The sequence below is a fragment of the Aptenodytes patagonicus genome, chromosome 20, assembly GCF_965638725.1.
Source record: "Aptenodytes patagonicus chromosome 20, bAptPat1.pri.cur, whole genome shotgun sequence".
In the NCBI taxonomy this organism is placed as follows: Eukaryota; Metazoa; Chordata; class Aves; order Sphenisciformes; family Spheniscidae; genus Aptenodytes; species Aptenodytes patagonicus.
Window position 1 is genome coordinate 3,718,032 of NC_134968.1, and position 21,592 is coordinate 3,739,623.

The 21,592-nt window shown below is 57.1% G+C and overlaps 2 protein-coding genes across 13 annotated transcripts in view; one reads left to right on the plus strand and one right to left on the minus strand.

Annotated features, from left to right (window-relative positions):
• Positions 1-7,361: 7,361 nt before the first annotated feature.
• CYB561 (cytochrome b561) lies at positions 7,362-11,798 on the plus strand. Of its 3 annotated transcripts, none has more exons than XM_076356645.1 (7): positions 7,362-7,425; positions 8,501-8,708; positions 9,366-9,573; positions 9,792-9,890; positions 9,962-10,065; positions 10,159-10,316; positions 10,987-11,798. In XM_076356645.1, the coding sequence occupies exons 3-7, from the start codon at positions 9,372-9,374 to the stop codon at positions 11,183-11,185; spliced, it is 762 nt and encodes a 253-aa protein (XP_076212760.1). In that variant the 5' UTR covers positions 7,362-7,425; positions 8,501-8,708; positions 9,366-9,371; the 3' UTR covers positions 11,186-11,798. The 3 variants fall into 3 exon arrangements, with proteins under 3 accessions (XP_076212760.1, XP_076212759.1, XP_076212762.1); XM_076356644.1 differs by having other exon boundaries at positions 7,365-7,425; positions 8,498-8,708; XM_076356647.1 differs by lacking the exon at positions 8,501-8,708 and having other exon boundaries at positions 7,372-7,425.
• Positions 11,799-13,290: 1,492 nt separating this feature from the next.
• TANC2 (tetratricopeptide repeat, ankyrin repeat and coiled-coil containing 2) overlaps positions 13,291-21,592 on the minus strand; it is a 287,901-nt gene continuing 279,599 nt past the window's right edge. For 8 of the 10 annotated variants that reach the window (XM_076356962.1, XM_076356961.1, XM_076356968.1 and 5 more), the window contains one exon: positions 13,291-21,032. In XM_076356962.1, the coding sequence (XP_076213077.1) occupies positions 19,082-21,032 (1,951 nt within the window). In that variant the 3' untranslated portion in view covers positions 13,291-19,081. The remainder of the gene's footprint in view (positions 21,033-21,592) is intronic. The other 2 variants (XM_076356967.1, XM_076356965.1) reach the window with 1 other exon arrangement.

Below are 21,592 nucleotides of genomic sequence, written 5' to 3' on the forward strand. Positions count from 1 at the left end.
CAGCCAAGGTCCATCTCCCGCTGCCTCTCACCAAAGCGACCCCCTTCCCGGCATAACCTCATTTTTCGGAGAAACGAAGTATGTCTGCTGGCTGTGAAGGAAATCTCATCACATCACACCAAGTGTTTTGGACTTGGAGGAATTAGGCTGATGACAAATGACTAACAAAAAGTTCCTTCAAAATGAAAACCAGACCCGTGTCAGTGGGCTTGATAGTTCCTTTCTTTTTTTTTTTCTTTTTTTTTTTTTTTTTTTTCTTTTTTAATTAACTAAATCCCTTTCCCCCAGGGCCTGGCCCCAGCCCTGGGAGCTGCGCCCAGGCTGAGCTTAGGCCCTGGGTTGGCTGAGCCCACCAACCTTCGTCAGGGCCACCACCCCATGGGGACACAAGGGAGAGCTGCCACGGAGGGGAGAGCTTTTTTAGGGGGGACAGAGGGAAACCCCTTGACTTGTTGGCCCCGCTGGGTGCTGCAGAGCAGCTGGGCACCACCACAGCCCCTCGGCGTGAGCCCATGGGGTGACCCCATGGGGACAGCATGGCCCCTCGACAAGGGACGAGTCCCCCTGCCAGGGCTGGGGACCCTACGGGGTTTGCAGAGACATTTCCAAAACAAAAAAGAAAGGGATTTAGGAGCCTGCAACCCTCTGATGTCTATTAAACCTCCCTCCAGAAATCACAGCTTCCCACCCTGCCCTAACTCTCAGCACCTGCACTGGCTGGCACGGGCACACAACCAACCTTCATCCCCTCAACCCCAAGCCCGTATGGGTGCGCAACAGCACCGGCGCTGCCTGCCAGCCCGGACATCACAGAGCTGGGGGCAAAGCCAGCATCCACCTGCAGCCCCCCTTGCCGACCCCTTTCCCCAATGGCCACAAGCCTCTGGAAACTCCAGTTTACTGGGAAGTTGGAAGAAATGGTTGGTTTGGCTCCAAGTTGGCTGGTGACCAAGCGCCGATGAATGGAGATTTCCTGCGCCCCGCAGGAACAGCCTCTGTTCCCAGCTGCACCGGGGAGGGGTTTTCCCGGCTCCGGGGAGTTGCGGCACAGCCTCCGGCACCGGCGGGGGTCTCGGGCGAGCAGCGTGGCTGAAACGGGCTCTGCAATCTCAGTGCGGCGCTGGTATCTGGAAATCTCAGCGAGCGCAGCCTTTTCCAAGGTTGGTGTTTCCGATGAGTGACCCCGCAGGGGAAGGGCAGCTCTCCATCATTTTGCGCGCGAGCATCTTCCAAGGCTGGTGCAAGAGGGGCTGATGCTGCTGCCGCGGGACTTTGTGATGGGCAAGGGATCCTCTCGATGGCTGCATCTCCAAGGATGCCCGCAGCTCTGTGGCATCCTGTCCGACAAAGCTCCAGCTGGGATCGGGCAGAAAAACATCCTACATGCGGGACAGTGCTGGCAGGTGAAGTGGCTGTTGGCCCAGGAAGGCAGGCGAGATGCCTGCAAGCTTGAAGATGTCCGTTGGTGCCTCTGTGCTGCCCCGAATCCATGCTGTGCCCCAGCACCCACCAAGGATGGGCTCAGAGACACCCATGGGACACCCTGCAGAGCAGGGGGAGTGGTTCCCGCTCTCCCCACCCCTCTCAGGGGTGCCGGGTGGGTGATGGACGCCCATCTGCTCCCAGCTTGCAGGGTACCTGGGGCTGCCGGTGCCACAGACCGGAGGGACAGGAGGTATTGAAGGATGTGAAAAATGCGTTGCCACGGAGACGGATGCTGAACCGCTCGTGGGGACGCGGGCTCGGGGGACGCTGGGTGAGATGTGGTGTCCCCGGCGGCTGCCCTGGGCCGGGAGGATGCTTCCCATCGGCTTGCATCGCCGTCACTAGCTGCATGGAGAAGTTGTCTGCCCCCTCCCTGGAGTGTGTGTGCACAGACACGTGTGCGATGGCCGGACCGTCACTGCAGCGTGTCGGGGGGGTGCAACCGTGGCGGTGCCTCACTTGCGAAGGAGCACGACTTGCTCTCAGCATTTTGGATAAGCTCCTTCGCTTGCCAGACCTGCAAAATCTCCCTGCCCGCTGCCGGCAGTGCTGGCAGGGGCACCCACTGCTGCAGCCCCCGGCCCCAGAGTCCCCTAAACAAGGAAATAAGGAGTTTGATGGCAAATATTTCTTAGGGGAGCTGTAAGGTATCAGCCGTGTGATAGCGGTGTGATGAGCGAGGGCGAGCAGGGGTGGTTGTGCGAAGGAGCAGGTATTTGGGGATGGCCCCGGTGCTGGCTGGGAAGATTTGGTGATTTTTCTGGGTATATTCCAGGCCTCTGGCCTCTGGCTGGTGATGTTCAAGCCCATTTTTCCCTTCTTTTAGTATTATTAACCACATTTTTGGCTTCCCCATCCCATTTCTCAAAGCATTCAAGGGTGCTTCAAAACTCCTGTCTGATCCATCTCTCTGAGCAACCGAGGAGCTTCTGGAGGGGAGAGGAAGGATTTCCTCCTCATTTAAACCTCAAAAAGAGCTTTTTTTATCGGGTGTGCAGCCTCATGTGTTACTTTTCCCGATGGCTGTGGTTTTGTGGGCACGGCAGCTCCTGCGCCGGTTGGTACAAATCACTGCATGGAGAATTTTTTTCCTCCCTCTCCAGACCCCAAGTTTAAAGGCTCCTGTTTTATTTGCTGATGAATTCAGTCAATTATCATAGCGTATAATTTGCTAAGCTGCTTTGCCAGATGCAGTGACACTGCTGTGAGGGAGAGGGGGAAAAACCACCTCTCCAGTCCAAATTTTTCATCTAAACAAACAGCTTTTCTCTGATCCTTTTAAAAAAAAAAAAAAAAAAGAAACACCCCAAGCAACTGGTTATTTTGCCATTTCTTTCAGACCTGTGATTGCCAAAATAATTACAAACCGTTAGAGTAAATGCTGTGGCCAGTGCAGCCCCTCGATGTCACCTGGGCTGGGGGACTGGGATGGCAAGAGGGACCCAGGAGTCCTCGCTTCTGGGTCCTGCTGTCTGACTGCAAAATATCTCTGCTGAGGGTTTTTGGCAGCACCACAGGGCTGTTTCCATCTTTTCCCTGGGTAAAAGATGTATTTAAAGCCTAGCGTGTCCCCTCTGCATGGGGACAGGGTGCAGGGTGGGGAGCTCACCCCTGGCCCCAGAGCAGCTTTATCACCAGACGTGCACACTCAGCTCTTGCTGGCGGCTGAACGAAGCAGAAACGCTCCTTATCGTCACGATTTCCACCCCGCCCGACAAAAAATGCTTCCCAGCACGCACCTGCCCTAGGACAAGGGTTTATGGTCCCGGTGCAGGCGTGGGGGACACACGTGAGCCGGGCTGGCTGCACGGAGCAGCCCGAGCGGGACCACGTGTTTCCCGCAGCCTCAGCGCTGGGCAGCTCGGTGGGGCCGGAGGCGGATGGGAAGGGGATGGAGATGTGGTTTCCACCGTAGGATCTCCTCAGGCTCCATCTCCCGGGCTGGGACCAGCGCCAGCAGCCCAAGGATGCGCTATGACACTGCAAAGCCCTGAAAATGCAGCATGCCGAAGGCAGCCGTCGGCTCAGGGCCCCTAAATGATGCCCACATCTTGGGAGGGTCATAAATAAATGCAAGCCCCCAGTAGTCAGCCCCTGGGGAGCCCCTGGCCACAGTGCAGGAGATGTGCCCAGTGCCAGGCGCGTGGCCGGGAGCATCACAGGGCAAGAAGTAAAAGCCTGGCCAGAAATCATCCCTCCCCCTTCATCCCTCATCCTTTGTCCTTCATCCTTCATCCCTCCTCCTTCATCCTTCATTCCTCATCCTTCATCCCTCCAGCCCCTCTTCCTCACCAGCTGGCCAGAGCTGGGCACTGATACGGAGTGAGCGAAGAGGCCAACATGTGCCTTCCACACCCATCAGCCCAATAAAACATGGCAAAGTCCATTATTTGCCCTTTTTTCCCCCCTTCTTTAATAACCAAAACCAATCCCAGCCCCGAGGCAAGCAAGCATGACTGCTCCGGGAGCATTAATCATCTGCTGCGAGCCTGTTGCGGGTTATCACGGCTGTTTATCCAAGCTGCTATTAAAAAATTGCTATAAACGTGCCTTCAGCCTCTTCTGAAAGAGATTAAGTGTTTGCACTGGCTGCACTGATTGTATCTCCTGCCTGGCTCAGCTAAGTTGTGTTCCCAGCAAGGAGGAGGACAGGGTGGCTTAATTACTGCCAGGAGGAGAACCAGGGTCTTTTCCAGCCAGGCTGCTCCGATTCCCGGCCTGGGAAGGAGCCGGGTTCCCGGGGGAGCTTCATCCCAGCTGGGAATCACCCATTTTTCAATCTTCACAGGACCGCAGGGAATTGGGGACAAACACTCCGACGTGACCCAGGAGGACAATTTGAGCTTAATCCCAAACTACCTGCAGCCGCTCCCTTGGCAGCCACAGAGCCTTCCAACACGGCTTTTTTTTTTTTCTCATATTTAGTGAAAAAAACTGTTAATTTTGCCCCACATTTGGGGTTTCGTAGGGAACCACAGTGGCTGGGGTTGTTTTAGGCAGCAGCTCGGCTCCTCCAAGGCAGCTGGGCTCTTGAATCGCAATCTGCCGGGGAGGCATCTTGCAAATTAGCATTTCTTAGCAATAAAAACTTGATTTAGGAAGGAAAAAAAAACCCAGACCAAAAGAGGTTAGATCAGCAAAATGGTAATTTGATTGATCTCTGGCACAGGGAGGGGAAGCCGCCCTTGCCAGGGTGGGGGTGAGCAGCCAGGACAGGGCAGGAACTGCTGGTTTTATCATGAATTATCGGTTGATGATGCTCCTATCGATCCGCAGGTGCTCGGCAGCCCAGGACAAACCCGGAGCAGGTGCTGGGCTTGGCCGATAGCTGGGGAGCTGGAGCAGCATCCGCTGAGCTGGTTTTGACTCACTGATCTGCAGGAAGCTGTGGCAGCCCCGAGCATCCCTGAACATCCCTGAACACCCCTGAACAGCCCTGCGCAGCCCTGCGCAGCCCCAAACATCCCTGAGCCCCGTGGGTCCATGCCAGGACAGCCAGCACTGGCTCTGCTACCTGACGGGCATGTCACCACCCTGGCAGCGCGGGGAGGATTTCATTATCGCCGGCTTGGGGGAAGCTCAGGCAGATTTAATAAAGCCATTATGCCCCTGGCGATGTCTTTAATTAAAGAGCTGGTTACAAATGGCTCGCTGTTCCCTGGTAAGAGGAGGGTGCTGGCCAGCATTGGAGGGGCTCGTTTGTCCCCAGAATGGCTGCCACCCCAGCGGGTGCGGGGACCCCTCGGCAAACGCTGCCGTGTGCCACCCTTGGGTTTCTCCCTGCTGTGTGGATGGGACAAGCAACCATGTCCATTTAATCATGTAGGGTTGAGGGCTGATAGGTCTTTTTGGCTGCTGAAAGTCGAGATAGTTCCGCTGGCTGCAGTTACAAACATCTATAAAGCTGTTTCGTAGTGTATTACAACAGTGCTGTTCTCAGCAGAGGGCGAAGCTTTTTGTCTTGCCAAGTATCCTAAAGGATGAACCCCCAGATCTCATCCCCTTTGAGGCTTCTCCAAGGGTCTCAGCCAGACCATGGTGGGGGAAATCCTCCCTCCGCTCTGCCCAGACACCCGGCCGGCCCTTTCCAGCCAGGCCACAGCCCCACGGCTCAAGGTTTGCAGTTTATGGTGGCTTTTATGGCTTAGCTCATTAACCCCGGCAAACCATCCCAGCACCACCACAGTGATAAAGCTTGGCCGTGGGCTGGGAGGTGGCAGCAGCTCCTGTGGCAGTGCCGTGCACGGCCTCCTGCTGCTAGGGGGTTGCTCCCTGCGGGCGAAGGCTCGGGGAGGTGGCCCTGGGACTCTGCCCCGGGCTGCAGCTGGGCCTGGACTTTGCTCTTGGTGTGACAGGTCTCCATCAGGCCCCGGGGCTCCACCAAGATTTCGTCTCTGCTGAATCACGCCGTGGTGGGGGTGGGGGTTGTCCAGCTCCTGGTGTTTGTGCCCCACGGCACAAGTCCCTAGCGGGGGGGGGGGGGAGAAGGTGGTGGGGATGTTGGTGGGAACATCAGGAGGGTCTTTGGGGTGCCTTTGCTCAGGAGGGTCTGAGCAGGTGAGTGCAGACCCGCATACCCAAGGGGAAGGGCTGGGGGGAACAACCCTGTGCCCAGGCAGGGGTGGTTGCAACTGATCTTCTGCACCAGGGGAGCACTGGATCCAGGTCCCAGGACGCTCCGGCTCCCATGGGTGGTCCAGGGCCAAAGGAGCTCCAGACCCCACCAGCTGCTCTAGGTGTGAGGGTGCGCTGGCTCCCACGGGTGATCTGGCTCGGGGGGGGTGCTTCGGGTCCCTTTGGGGATCCAGACTCAAGGATGCTGCCGATCCCACCTGGTCCGTACCTGGTCACTCTGGACCCCACGAGTGATCCAGGGCCGCGGATGCCCCAGCTCCTCCCGGCCGGTCGGTCCCTCCCCAGGGCGCTGCGCACCGCGGGCTCCTGGTGACACCTAGTGGCACCGTGCGACACGCACAGAGACACAGAGACACAGAGACACACAGACACAGAGACACAGAGACACACAGACACGGACACACACACAGACACACGGCCCGCTGCTTGCCCCGGTGCGCAGCGCTGCATCCCCCGGGGGACGCTGCCCGCCGCCGGGCCAGGAGGAGCCGGGAGCGGGGGGACCCCCCATCTCCCCCCCCATGTCCCCCCCCATCTCCCCCCCATCTCCCCCCGCCAGGCTCCTATCGCTCGAGGCCATCCCATGGGAGCGGGCAGGATGCGGCCGGCGGTGCCTGAGGGGCTCCCGGGGCGGGGGGGGGGAGGCAGGCGGAGGCGGGGGGTCCCGTGGGACGTGTCACCCCGCTGCCATCCCCTGACCCACAAGCCCGGCCAAGGGACCTGCAGGGGCCCGGCATGTCACCCCGTTGCTGCTGATGGGGTGCAGGGCATGACCAGGAGTCAATTAAGCCGGACCCACGCAAGGCCCTCGTTAGCGCTGCCCAAATAAATACAGATTAAACGGTGACAGAGCCGGTGTGCCCTGTACACGGGCCAGGGCCCCCCGGGGCTGATCCAGCGAGGTTGTGGGGTCCCTGGCCTGCTTTGGGGCTGGGGTGTTGCAGGGTGCAGGGGCTCAGATGGGTGCGAGCAGAGCCTGGCACAGCTCGGGGGGGGTGGGGGGGATGGGGGTGGGGGTGTGTGTGTACAGATGCTGCCAGTGCATTGGGGACCATCCCCACAACACACAGACAACCCCACCCCCACCCCACCCTGCCCCCATGGTGATGCCCACCCAGGTTTGCAGTCCTCTTTCCCCCTCCCCAGCATGCAATGGCACCCTCCCTCTGCAGCGATGCTGGGGAGGGTGCAGCCCTCCCTCGCTTTGCCATCGCTCCGTTGCCTTGCCAACGCGGTGGCCCTGTCCCTCGCTCAGACACTGTCACCGCTGGGCCTGGCGCAGGCGGCAGCACCCAGCACCCACAGGTAGGGTTGGGAGGGGGTGCTGCATGGGTGTCTGCCTCCTTCCCCCTTCCCCAATACATCACTCAGGCCCCCCCCCAGCTCTGAGCTGGAGTGAGCCCCCTCCCCTCCATGAGCCTATAGCCCCCATTGAGAGCAGAGACACCTCCCCAAGAGTCCCTCCCAGGGACTCCGGGAGGTCCCAGCCAGAGGCCACAGTGAGGGGCTGCCAGGGTATGCAAGGTGCACACACCACCCACCCCTCCCCAGGCCACGTGGGGAGGGTTTAACCGGAGACAGCTCCCTGCCTCCCCCCCCCCCAAAAGCGGGGAGCACCGGCTTTGCCCTGGGAGGGGGGGACTGGGGCTGCACTTGGGGGCTGCTGGGGGTGGAGGGGGGCAGAGATGCAGTTGAGGGGGGGGGGGCACAGGCAGGTCTCCACCACGGGATGCCTTTGCAAAGGGGCCCGGCCGCCCCCGGCTGTCCCAGCACTCGGCAGTGGCTGGGAGCAGCGGACGGGATCGTTTTAGGGCTAACGGGCAACTCGCAAAGCCCATTTCCAACAGGCACTGCCCTGTGTCCTGCTGCCAGTTCCCGTGGTCGGGGGGATCGTTCCCTGTCCCTCCATCCCCAGCGCGGCTGGGGACCGGGTTGGCCCCTTGTGCGAGTGCCAGAGGGGCCAGGTATTTGCATCTGGCTGGAGGATGCGGAGGGCAGGATGGAGCCGCACGGGCACCCATTTGGGATCCGTGGCCCCATTGGAGCCAGCAGCCCCACGGCAGTGGTGAGGGTTTTGGGGGGGGCTGTTGTGATGCAGGGAGGAGATGGTGCCTCTCGCTGCCCCCCCCGCCCGCAGCCTGGTCCCCGTGCCAGTCCCTGCAGAGCATCCCATGGCCCCGGGCAGTGAGGCCGGGCGCGGGCAGGCGGCCTTTGCAGTGCAACCTAATGGGATAAACCAATTCCCTTAACCCACTTATCCGGCTGATCCAATAAAGGTGGCTGGGAATAAAGTGTGTGCGTGGTCTTAATGCATTGCCCCCCCGCTCCCCGCCCCATGCCCCCCCCGGTCCTGACAGCACCGTGGGTCTGTCTGCAGCAGCCAGCCTGGTGCTCCTCCCCAGAGGCACCCACAGCAGGGCTGGGACAGAGGTGGGACGTTGGCCCCTGGGGCTGGGACTCGCTGGCCCTGGCTGACGGGGAAGCAGGAGAGGTGGCCGTGCTGGTGGTGGCCGCGGTGGCAGCTCTGATCCTTGGGCCAGCGGGGAGAATCGGCGGATAACCCAGCACGAAGCACAACGTGGGTGCAGGTGGGTTGTGGGGGCTGTGGGGCAGCTCTCTGGTGTGGCTGCAGCGCGGCTGGGTAACGGTGTGTCTGTCCCCTGCCCCCTCCCAGCACGGGGGTTTGCTCAGCCCCGTGTCCCCAAGGGCCATCGCTTTTGTCATGGGGGGGGCAGGTCCCGAGCAGCCTTGCTTGTCCCTGCGCTGCCTTCCTCTAGCAGGCTTTGGGGTGGGTTGTTGTGGGGCTCTGGGGTGCATGAGGTGGGGAGGGTGCAAGGGTGGGCCACAGGATGGGGATGGAGGGATGGGAACGGAGCGGGAGGGATGGGGATAGAGGGATGGGGATGGAGGAATGGGGATGAAGGGATGGTGTGGTTGGAGGGCTGGGGCAGGAGGAATGGGGCAGGCAGGATGTGGGCAGGAGCAGGCGAGTAGAGGCAGGAGGGCAAGGGACAGGAGCGCAGGGCTGGGCGTGCCATGGTGGCTGGGAGCCACCTCCAGGCGTGGGTGACGCAGCGGCCCCGGCGGCACCAGGAAGCGTCCGGCTCCGCGGCAGGTGAGGGCGGAGCAGCGGTGCCGGACGTTGCCCGCAGCAGGACCCCACACCGGGGCCGACCGGCTGGGACCCCCACTGCCATGCTGGGTCACCTGTGGCTTCGCTGCCCCCTCCTCTCTGTCCCCCGCAGGCCAGCATGGACGGGGCTCCAACGCCTGCCAGCCCCGCCGGGCTCTCGGCATACGTGGCCGTGTCGCAACTGCTGGGCCTGATGCTGCTGGCCACCACGGGTGCCTGGCTGGGCCGCTACCGGGGCGGCGTGGCCTGGCACAGCCCCCTCCAGTTCAACATCCACCCCCTCTGCATGGTGCTGGGCATGGTTTTCCTCCAAGGTGACGGTGAGCGGGGCCGTGGGACAAGCACCCTGTCCCAGCTGCAGCCTTCAAAGCCCTCGGAGCTGCAGCTGGGCAGGGAGCGAAGGGAACAAAATGGTAACAAATGAGACCAGGAGGATGCTCCAGGACCTCCCCTGCCTGCATGCAGCACCCCTGGAAGATGTGGGGTGCCGGGGAGGTGGGGGACCCCCATGGATGCTCATCTGCCCTCTCTCCGGCAGCTCTCTTGGTCTACCGGGTCTTCAGGCATGAAGCCAAGCGCTCTACCAAGGTGCTGCACGCGCTGCTCCACGGCCTGGCACTGGTCATCGCCCTCGTCGGTGAGCGCTGGGGCCGGGATGGGTGGATGGGGCTGGATCTGGCCCTGGCGGTAACGGGCTCCTCTCCACAGGCATCATCGCCGTCTTCGAGTCCCACCGGACCAAGGGCATCCCCGACATGTACAGCCTGCACAGCTGGTGCGGGATGGCCGCCTTTGTGCTCTACCTCCTGCAGGTGAGGGCTGGGGAGCCCCTGGGCCCCGGGGGGGGGGGGGGGGGGGAGGGAAGGGACCCCACAGCACCCCGTAACATCCCCGTGCCCCCACAGTGGCTCCTGGGCTGCGGTTTCTTCCTGCTCCCTGGTGCCTCCTTCTCGCTGCGCGGCTGGTACAAACCCCAGCACATCTTCTTTGGCATTGCCCTCTTTGTCCTCTCCATCGCCGCCTGCTTGCTGGGCATCACCGAGATGCTCCTCTTCAACATCAGGTGGGTGACTGAGCTGGGGGGGGGTGGTAGCCCCCCACATCCCCCTGACCCCCAGCAAAGGGCTGCTCCAGCCCTGTGGGGCAGAGTCCGGCCCCTGCTCAGGCTGTGGCTCCGTGGCTATTAAATCTCCCCCCCCGAGGCCTTTAGTTCTGCTGCTGCTGAGTCACTTCCCAGATGATGTTTAACAAGGGCCGGATCCTGCGACAGCTTTCTTTGGGGATGGGGATAAAATATCCACCGTCACCTCTCTGCAGCCAGGTGTTTTCAGAAACCCCCTGGGACGCTCATGTCCCTGAGGCCTCTGCCCTCGCAGCTGGAGGACACGGCAATGGCCCCAGCTGCACATCGGGGTCCCCCTGAGCCCCAGCACCATGGGGACACGGCTATGGAGCACCCCAGGAGCCACCTCCCTCTGGCTGGGGGAACACATCTGGCAGCGGAGGTGCTGGGCTGCCTATAGCCCTGCTATAGGACTGTGCCCCCAGTTTTCTCTGCTGTCCCTCCCCAAAGCAAGCAGCACCCGGGCAGTCACCTCTTGCTCTGATTTGGGGGGAAAGGGACCTTTCCCAGGGTGTGTGCCCAGAGGATGAGGATGAGGAGGGGGTCCCAGCCATGTTAGGGACAGGCCACCTGCACCCCGAGGCTTGAGCATCCCCCTCCACCCCCGCAGGGACTCCTACAGCCACTTTGTGCCTGAGGGTGTCCTGGCCAACACCCTGGGGGTGATGCTGGTGGCCTTTGGGCTGGTGGTGGGCTACGTGCTGACACGGGACGACTGGAAGCGCCCGCCACTGGCCGAGGAGCTGGCCCTTTCCATGGACTTCAAGACCCTGACGGAGGGTGAGAGCCCTGGTGGCGGCAGCCAGTGATGTCCTCAGCTCCCTGGTCCCCAGCACGGCACCTCGTGGTGTCTGTGGGATGTCCCTGTGTACTCCGTCTCGGGGCTCTGCCCAGCTTGGTGTGACGAGGACAGCTGGGAAGGACATGCTTGTTGGTGTAACGCTGCCCATTGGGTTCAGCCTCGCTTGGCCTTAATCCTCCTCAGCTCTGCCCCGCGCAGCCCCTGGTGACCCCCCGAGCCTGCCCCCAGCCCCGTGGGGACTGCAGTGCCGCAGGCAGGGGCAGGGGCAGCATCATTGGGGCACAAAGGATGGGGGTACCCAGGCTCTGCCCTGCTTTGGGGACCGGGGGGTGGAAGCCCAGATTTCCCCCCTGCGAGCGGCCGAAGCCCAAAGCCCGTTCCCAGTGCCGATGGGCAGAGGGGATGTTTGCCATCACCCAGATTTCCCACTCGCTGGCAGCCCATCGCCCTCCAGCTTGGCCACACATCGGGGCTGCTCCCCTCAAAGGGCTCCCCGGGGGCTTGGAGCGACCCGGCGTCTGTGCAGGTTCAGCGTCTTCGTGTCTGAAATGTTTTCCCCTCTCGCGCGATGTGTTGTCTGCTCAGCGGATGCTCCTGATCTAATAAATGTTTGCAGCTAACCCTGTCCTCCTCCAGCTGGTGATTTCGGGGTTCCGCTGAGCTCCCACGCACCATGGGCAGCCGGGTGAGGAGCTGCCCGAGGGGCTGGGGAGGGCAGGGTGGGTATTTGGGATGGGATTGTCCCATCTGGGCCCTGCACTGTGCACCTGATGCTGCAGAGCTCAGCGGTGGCTGCGTGAGGGACCCCACGGGGACGTCTCCAGGGTCTGGGCATGCACTAGATGTGCCCATGGCAGTGGGGGAAGACCTGCCATGAGGAGGTGCATCCCCGATGTGGGCTCGTGTCCTGGTTTCAGCTGGGATGGAGTTAATTTCCTTCCTAGTAGCTGGTGCAGTGCTGTGTTTTGGATTTAGGGTGAGAACAATGTTGATAACACACCGATGTTTTAGTTGTTGCTGAGCAGTGCTTACACTAGTCAAGGACTTTTCAGCTTCCCATGCTCTGCCGACTGGGAGGGCTGGAGGTGCACAAGAAGCTGGGAGGGGGCACAGCTGGGACAGCTGACCCCAACTGACCCAAGGGATATCCCACACCATATGACGTCATGCTCAGTACATAAACTGGGGGAAGAAGAAGGAAGGGAGGGATGTTCGGAGTGATGGCGCTTGTCTTCCCAAGTCACCGTTAGGCGTGATGGAGCCCTGCTTTCCTGGAGATGGCTGAACACCTGCCTGCCCATGGGAAGGAGTGAATGAATCCCTTGTTCTGCTTTGCTTGCGTGCGCGGCTTTTGCTTTACCTACTAAACTGTCTTTATCTCAGCCCACAAGTTTTCTCACTTTTACCCTTCCCATTCTCTCCCCCATCCCACGGGGGGGGGAGTGAGCGAGCGGCTGGGTGGGGCTCAGTTGCTGGCTGAGGTTAAACCACAACAGCTCGTCTCCTCTGCTGAAAGAATCCCCTCTTCCTCCTGGGTTTCGGCACAGGCAGCCGTGCGGCTGAAGCTGCCGGAAACCTGAAGCTTCCCATCCCAGCGCTGCAAAGCAAGCGCAGCCCCAGCAAAGGCACAAGCCCAAGCCTGGGGTTTTTGCTCACCGCAACCCCAATGCGCTGCGTCCTTCCAGCACTGCGCATCCAGCCCGGCCTGGCTGCTGGAGGCAGGGATGCTCGCAGCTGTGAGGGGCGTTCAGCTGCGAAACCGAGCCCTGGGTTTGGGCAGGGATGAAGCGAGCAGACACTCTGGTTCTCAGGAGCTGCAGGGCTCCGGTGTCCACAGCACCGAGCTGTGCTTTCCACAATTTAATCCAGAAAACTCTCTGATGCAGTTCCCTCCCCTATTTCATTAATGCCTCTTTGCTAACGGCAGCAGCAGCGCTGCCTCCATCCCCTCCTGCTCCCGGCAGTGCCACGTCCCCGTCCCCATCCCCAGGCAGTGACAGCCAGACCCGACCCTCGCGCTGTCCCGATGTCCCCAGGTCATTTCCACGCCGAGAAGCCACAGCGTGCTCCTTTGCTCACCACAGCGTGGCAAAAACACCAGGCCAGACGCCGTTTCCAAGTGTTAACCATTTATAAATAAGTACATTTTTTCATACATACAGTTTTCATTGTACAGATTACAATCTGTATACATTGGGGAGGGGGAATGCATTCTTTTGAACTTTTCACATCTATCTCACAGCTCACATGTACAGACAAGAAAACTCTGCTCAAGCAAATACAGCAAAGGAAAAAATATGTTTTCTTCTTTCCTTATACATGAGAGGCGAAGGCCTCCGCTGTCGGCAGGGGTTGCTCTTCCCACTGCACAATATCACAACTGTGTGGTGTTCAATATATCAGTAGAGAGAACAGAACATGCACTGAATAATATACTGTACAGAGAGAAAGTCCTTTACATCAGAATTATAGAAAAGCTAAAGGAAAATTTAAGTGTCTTAAAGATCTTCCCAGCAAGTGTCTCGAAGGATGGCAACCAGGGAATTGTACAAAGCACAAGGTGTGTGTACTGTACGTGTTTGTACCGAACTCAGATCCTCTCGGATGTGAAGACAGAAGGGAGACGGAACGCTGAATGCAACACTATGGGAAAGAAAAGGCTGGACAGGGATGACACCAGCAGTACTGGCAGAGTCCACACGAGTCTCTGGGTTATCGGTGTAGCAACAAAATGGACTTTACGTAGCGCACAGTGCTGCTCTCAGTGTCTGGCTTATCAGTGCACAGCGAGGCAGACCCACGGTGAAGTGACCCAATTCCCTGGGCGTGAGGGCTTTCCCACCCACCCAGCACGATCCCGACCCGCCGGAGGAGACGACCCGCAGCCGCACCGCCGTCCCTGGACAGCGTCACCCAGAAGGGACAAAGTCTTTTGGCAAAGCAGCCCTCTGTTTTCGTGACTACAGGACGCGATCCCGTCGGACGGGACCCGGCTGCTGACTCCTCCGTACCGTGACAGCTAGAAAATGAGCAGGAGGAAAGGATACGGCGGATGGGTTTGGTGTCCGTTGGCTTTCCTGGTGACGGTCGCACTAGCTGTGTTTTCTCTCGAGTAGGTCTGTAACAGTTGCGGTGAGATCCAGCTGTATAGTCAGGAGTTGAACACGAACGCATCTTGCTAAAGAATTGAGCCCTTAGTGGTTTATATTAGAAAAAAGAGTTTGACTGAATGAAAATCCAGCAATTATTCACACAAATCGGGAAAAAAACGCAGCTTAACTTTCAACCATTGTGCTTTGTGTCCAACACGCACCCCACCAGACTTCGCGTAGAGCAACCAGCACGGGGTGAAGGCATTTATCCGCAGAGGTCCCAGCAGGTACAACAGCTCTTCCCCTAAGCCCTTGGTTAAACACCGTTAATCCTGGTAGAAGAGTTATCTTGAATTCCCAAGACTAAAGCAAAGTACAACCACCAAAGAGCTCACGACACCTCACCGCGGACCCCCCTTTGCAAGGAAGGCGGAGGACGAGCAGGCACGCCGGCTTGCTTTTCTCTAGATAAGGCGGAGCTGGCACTTCGGTTTTAGCTAGACATCTTCTGGGTAACCCTGAATATACAGCAACCTTTGTACGAGGGGACTGAATCGCTCCAAATTTAGTAGCCACCCCGGTTCCGGACCTAATCCAAGTATGGCTTAGGTATTTGTCATACGCACACACAAACGTTCACACTAGCCAAGCAGTTTTCTTTACAGCCAGGTTAAAGAAAAAAAACAAAAAAGTTCAGTGCTCGGACGGACCCACCTGCCGGCACCGGTGCCGGGCGGCAGACAGACAGACAGATGGACAGACGCATGCCTCGGTTTGTCGGGAGCCGGTGCAGCCTGCGCCCTCCCAAGCAGCGACGCAGAGAAGGCAGCTCAGGCTGCGCGGCACCTTCGCCTTTGGAGACGGATCCCAAGGGATCTCTTAGTAAAACCCTCCCTTTCCTAAGCGCTTCAGATGCCCACTAAAGACTGTTTTCAAAGCCCTCCAATGCCATTCCCAGCCTGGCTGGTGGGGACCCCTGCAGAGCCCCCCACCAGGCGGGTGTCCCCTCCCCTGGGACCAGAGCATTCTCCCAGCCCGCGAGACAAAGCAAGAGCCCGCGAATCCCCACCGAGGGACATGGCAGACACCCACACCCGAAGCTGGAAGAGAAGATTTCAGCTTTGTGGTGGCACACCCAGCTCTTGGAGCAGCTGCAGGCAGAGGACGAGAGACACCTGGTGGGAAGGTCGGCTAAATACAGGGGTTGGCTTCAGCACTGCCTACCCAACGCACCCCAAGAACCAAACCCGGAGGTTTCAATGTCATCGAGAACCTGGTTTACTCGGTACACCAAAGAATCTTACTTGCTCGCAAGACGGAGGCTTGCCAGCGGTGCCACTGCAGCTGGGGAGGGGACAGAGGCGCCGGCTGGCAGCATTGTCCCACATCTTAATTACTCAGAGTAATTAAATATGTAACACAGATGGACAACACAACACCCTGTCTGAAACTCTGTGCCTGCTCCCGCAACGCAGCCCGGGCTTGTCAGATCTAGATCTAAGATGACAGCGTGAAGGGACGCCAGGTGAGATCTGAGCCTCGTGCTCCACCGAGCCACGTGTACAACAGCGCGCTTCACAACAGGACCACGCACGACAGCACAATACGAAACGACCTCTGCTTTTCGTCCATGCCAAATCCGAATCGTGACTTCGAGGACACAGGGGACTGTGTAAAGAACGGCTTTTCCAGGGAGAGGTGTGCTCCTTACCCACCCGGGGACTACAGCAGCCTTCTTGCCTCAGCTGTCCCTAAGAGAATTGCTGGGGAAGTGCTTTAAAATCACTGCAAATAACTTTGTATTTAAAAATTACTCAATCTGTTGATGCTTATATACAAGAGTCAGTTCTTGTGCTATAAATGTTATGATTCATTGCTTCGTTTCTTTTTTCTTTTTTTTTCTTGAAAAATACACTAAGAGACAAGAGCTGTTTTGCTATTTTCTAATGAAGACACTACTCACGCTTAAATATCCAGTATTTATCATAGTAACAAATTCAAACAGTAAAGTGCACCCATTTACAGAGAGAACAGATGGAAAACCATTAGTGCAAGAATCCTGTGAAAAATGTAACACGTGGTATCGTGAAAAAACCTGCACGCCGCAGTATTTAAGCCTTCTTTCAGCTTGGTGTTTGTGTTAAAAGTGTGAGCTGTTTTCCTTTTCCCTTAAAACATCTTCATAAACCCAAAAGTTATACACAGAAGTGCTGTGAGGGGATGTTTCGGAAGGACAGTACTGGGAGCACATGGCAGCGAACAGCGAAAGCAAAGCACGGGCAGTTCTCACATCGCTGCTCTCGGACCGTCCCGTTTGCATCTCAGCGGAGAGAACCGGCTCACGGCCATAGCGCGTCTCGCTCGGCCATAGAAAATAGGGACGGGGCTGAATTTGGTTACTTTTTCCTTTCAAAGAAGCAACTAAAGGTAGGAAGCCACTCACTCGTTCAGGAAAGCTGGAGGATGGGAGGCACTGAGCAAAGCGACTGGTGCTACTCCAGACCCACGGATACACGTCCTAGCTATAGGTGCACTGTATGCGGAGGAGAAGAAATCGGTTATTCCTTACAAAGCAGAACACGCTGCTTCAAAAAAGAGAGGAAGAAAAAAAACCTCATCACACCCCCTTTGCAAGGAGAGAAATAGTGCATGGAGCTGAGTGTCCCCGCGGCCGCGGGGAGCCCGCCCTACCGAGGGGTCTCCCAGTCTACCCCCCGCTTTACAGAGCCCTGTAATAAAGCAAAGAGTCAGCACTGGCTTGCACCTCGAGAAAGAAAACACCAGCCTCAATCCAAATACTGGCTCGGACAAATACCAAATAGGCCAAAAGAGCACATAAATCTCCAAACCCCACGGAGGAATCTCCCCCCAAACGCTCTCAACGCGTCTATGAGACACAAGCCTCCATCATCCCAAGGTGTGCACGTCCCAGTTTGCTCTGAGCAAATTAGGCAACGAAATAGCAACGAGATGTGCTTGATCCGCACACAGAAAAAAAATAAAAAAGCCCCATCAAAGCCAGGGTTTGCTAAGAGTTTCGGGCAAAGTCCTTATCTGGTGTAAATGGATGTAGCTGCACTGATGTCGCGCTGGGGATATGCTCATTTACACCAGCGGAGGTTGGACCCCGTGATTTGGTTCAAGAAGTCTTGCCACCTATTCGCATAGCCCTTTGGAAACACCGAAAGGTATCGCTCCTCCTGCTCAGCACTGAAGTCGCTCTGAAGAATTGATATGAGTGAGGTTCAGCATGGGCAACAGGCACTATTTTGCTTTAAAACAAGCTACAGGGTTATCGCTCTCCCCCCCCGATCGTCCCCCCTTTCACCCTCAGTAACTGAAAAGGCGGATTACAAACCCACCAGTAATAAATGAATCTGTAAAGAAAGTCCCTCCACCCCCCAAAAAAATTTCAGAGAATAATTGAAAAACTATTGAAAATCCTATAAAAAAGGATTTTGGAACTGTCCCCTGCTTTTCACACTGTCTTGATATGATTTGCATTTGACTAAAAAACCAAAAACAAAAACAACCCAAACCAAAAAATGTCCTGAAATAGAACGCATAAATAAATTATAAATATCTCTCTTTTAACTACAGGTCCTTAAAAAGCACAACGTGGTCTTTACCATTTACACGTACGGAACACGGCAATCGCTTTCCAAGATTTTGGAAACGGATCTTAGAGGAGTACAGCTACGGCACCGGCTCCCCAGGCGGGAGCGAGCCAAAGGGAAGGGATGCCGCAGGGCTGGGTTTGCTGAAGGACCCCTCCTGTCTTGGGAACCATCGTGCCACATTATGCATCCTCATCATAAAAAAAAAATTAAAAAAAAATTAAAAATTGCAATTTTCCTCCTTGAATACCATTTTCTAAGTCAGATTTTTTTTTTTTCCTTGCAAGTAAAAAACCCCACCAAATGAAAGCCCCAACATTAAACTGTCCCGGTGAAAACGTGGTGCTGTGTGTGAGGTGCAGTTGTCCGCTAATGGTGTGAAGAAGAAGTTGTTGCAATCCCAGTTCACACGCAAGAGGTTCCTGGCCAATTCCCTTGGCTGATTAAAATGCATACGAAGGGCCAACTTTAATCTCTCAACGCTTGTAAAATGCCCCAGAGCAAATCAGTGTCGGGGCACCCGGCAGGTAGCTTGCAAAGTAGCAAAGCATCGTGTGACCCCCACCCCTTCTGGCCGATGACGCAATTAAATAATGAAGGAATCCAATTCGGATTAAAATGCTATAAACCAGGTGAAGCAGGATGGTTATTGTGCATAGCTACTTGGTATTAAAACACATCATGCCCTTGCTCACTGCAGGTAATTTGCTCTTTGGGGGCAAAGAGCCAAACGACCTGGCTGGCACGGGGGGCCTGTGGATGCAGCCTTGGGAAAGGCTCCTGTGATCCCTGCTCTGCTCCCACTAGGAATTCCCATCAGAACTGAATAAGAGCTCATCGAGACAAAAGAAACCCATTTAAATCGAATGCGATTGTCTCTTGAAAAAGAGCTGGTTACCTCCCGCTGCGTAGGGGATATTTCTGGACCACCCCGCACCACGTCCTAAGATATCCTGGTTGGGAACTTAGCTGGAATTGGGCAAACGATACTGGCTCGGCTGATGTTGGCTTCACGGTCAGCTGGGCAACAAAAGGGCTGGAGCACGTGCATGGCTGTCTGACCACCACACAAAGTACCGGAGAAACTTGGTCATGTAGCTACCAAAGAGAAATAAAAATAATAATAATATGCATGGAAATCAGGCTTGGAAGTGTGTGCTGAAAACATGAGGGTCTTACTCCAACAAGCGTCTTTTACACATTAGACTCCACAAACGGTCTCTTTGGTTTGATTGGGGATGTCTGCCCTTGCCTGGAGTCCCTGGAGAGCTGCCTGTACAGGTTGTCCTGGTAGGCCTGTGCCACAGGCAGTGTCCTTGCCACCTTGACGTCGGGATACGAGGAGGCTTGGGTGACTCTCTCCAGGAGGTCTCCCCGGGACCCATTGGCCAGCATCCCATGGGGGCTGTAATAGTCTTCCTCTAGCAAATGGCCATTCTGTGCATTGTTGGTTTTGTTATAAAAGGCAATGTTGCTGATTGAAGAAGGCGGGCTAAATGATTCTGGCTGGGGGAGATTGCCAGGAGACGTAGGACTAATGACAGTGTCCACTGACGACACAGCCCAGGTCCGGTTCTGCTGATGGAGATGGGGGTACTGCTGAGTCCGAGCGGTTTTATCTATGATTCCCATGAACGGCGTGGTCCGGGAACGGGCTGGCTCGCTGGGGTAACCCCCCTGAGTGGGAGAGACCGGAGAAAGTTCATCGCACGATCTGTCGTAAGCTGGCTTGAGAGGAATCTCCATTTGCTGAATTGAAGCAGAAGGGCGGAAGTTGGGAGTCAGGTTGGAGGTGGAAGAGATGCTATTGCTAGAAGGAGAGAAGCGGAGGCCAACGCTCTGAGAGTGGAGCAGGGGCCTTGGAGTTGGCGGGTGAGGCTTGATTTCACTGGGATTAACTGTGATGGGCCTTCTTATGAGATGAGACACATCTGGAGAGCCCAGCTGGCTGGCGGGGAGGGAAGAACGTTCCAGGTCAAGCTTCGAGTGACACACCGGATAGTAGGAAGCGGACTGGCTTCGCCCGATCTGAGGTGTCTGGCTGTATCTCATACCCCCCCTGTACGCCGAGGACGGTCTCTGCGGAAGGTCTTCTTTAGCCAGCCCTCCATGCTGACAGATCGCTCCCGCGCTGAGGCTCGCCTGAACATGCTGCACTGGTCTGCTGTCACCTACGATTCCACCAATGGAGCCCTGGTAGACCAATCTGCTCTGGCTAACCCCCATTTCCCCTGATGCCGACTGGTACTTGCTGGCCATCGAGTGGGCAACCTGGCTGTAAGCACCGGTTGGGATTACAGTACTCGAATGGACGGCTGAGCTGGGCTGGTTGCTCCTCACGATCTGCGCCTTGGCTGGCTGCAGCCTCAGCCCCTGCTGTGGCACGGCCACGGGGAGCTGGGGCATCTGGAAAGACCTCTGCGTCATCTTGGATAACGGAGACTTTGGTCTACCGGGGAGCTGGCTGACTCCGCTAGGTTCCTGCTGATAACGAACTGGGGAACCGGACTGTGACCTATAAACGCTCATGCTTTCTGCTGGGGGGCTGGCGCGATACTGAGGACCTCTACGAAGAGGAGAAGGTGGTGGGCTTTGATATTCCTTCCCTTGACTTCCGACAGGAGGTGGGCTGAAGCGGTAAGAGGAGCCCTGGTGAGCAGGAGACGTGTGCGGAGGACTGGGTCTATAATGCGAGTTTTGGTGCGTCGGAGACAGAGCAGGAGATGTGGATTGGTACCCTTGCCTGGTTGGTGAACCCACGGAGCTATTGGACCTGAAATCAAAGACCTGATGAGAGCCAAGAGGTGAGCCAGAAATATAGGCTGAGTCCCTGTGAGCTGGGGACGGGGGTGGGCTCTGGATGATGGGCAGCCCTTGGTTTGGCCTGGACTCTGTCTGCAAGCCAATGGAAACGTTTTCTACATCCTGCTCAAGGTATTCCTCCTCAAAGATATCTTGCACAGAATACAGCTCTTCATGCTGGGCTTCAGGTTCAGGCTCCACCGGGAGCGGCGGCGGCTGCTGCTGCTGCTGCACCTGCCTGCACTCCTCTTCCACCCGCATCAGCAGCCGCTGGATCTCACGGTTGTTGGGACACAGCTTGATGGCCTCGTTCAGGTCCTCCAGGGCTGCTGAAAACTGCCTGCTTGACAAAGGGACAGAAATGAGAACTGAAATTACTCTGGATTTGAACGGAGCCGTTCTTGGAGGCTCCTGAGGGTTAAGTGGCTCGTCCGTGTTACTGAGGGAGATGTCTGTGAGTGCTACCGCTTGCTGCGTCTCTCAAACTCTGCCTTATGTGCCTCCCTTGGCTTTATTTTATCCAAACTGAAGGAAAACACTGCCAGCCATTCTGGAGAAGAAGGGAACACAGTCCCGAGATGGCACAACCCAGACTAGCAAAAACGCCTGTCCTCTGCAGTGTGCGTTACAGGCTAATTAATTACTCCTCACAGCACCACCATGAGCTTTGCCCCTGCATTAGCAAAGGGGAAACCAAAGCATCAATAACTAAGAGCCAAGCTCACCACTACTGTAAACAAGCGCAGCTTTGACGGAGTTGCAACCGCTTACACCAGTGAAAATTTAACTTCTGCCTGATGCCAAGACCACACAGCGTCAGGGCTGGCTCCAGAGCTCAGGGGCTCCCACGGGTCAGCGCTTTAGGCAAGGCTTGTCTCTCCCATTTTGCAATGGATTTGGCTA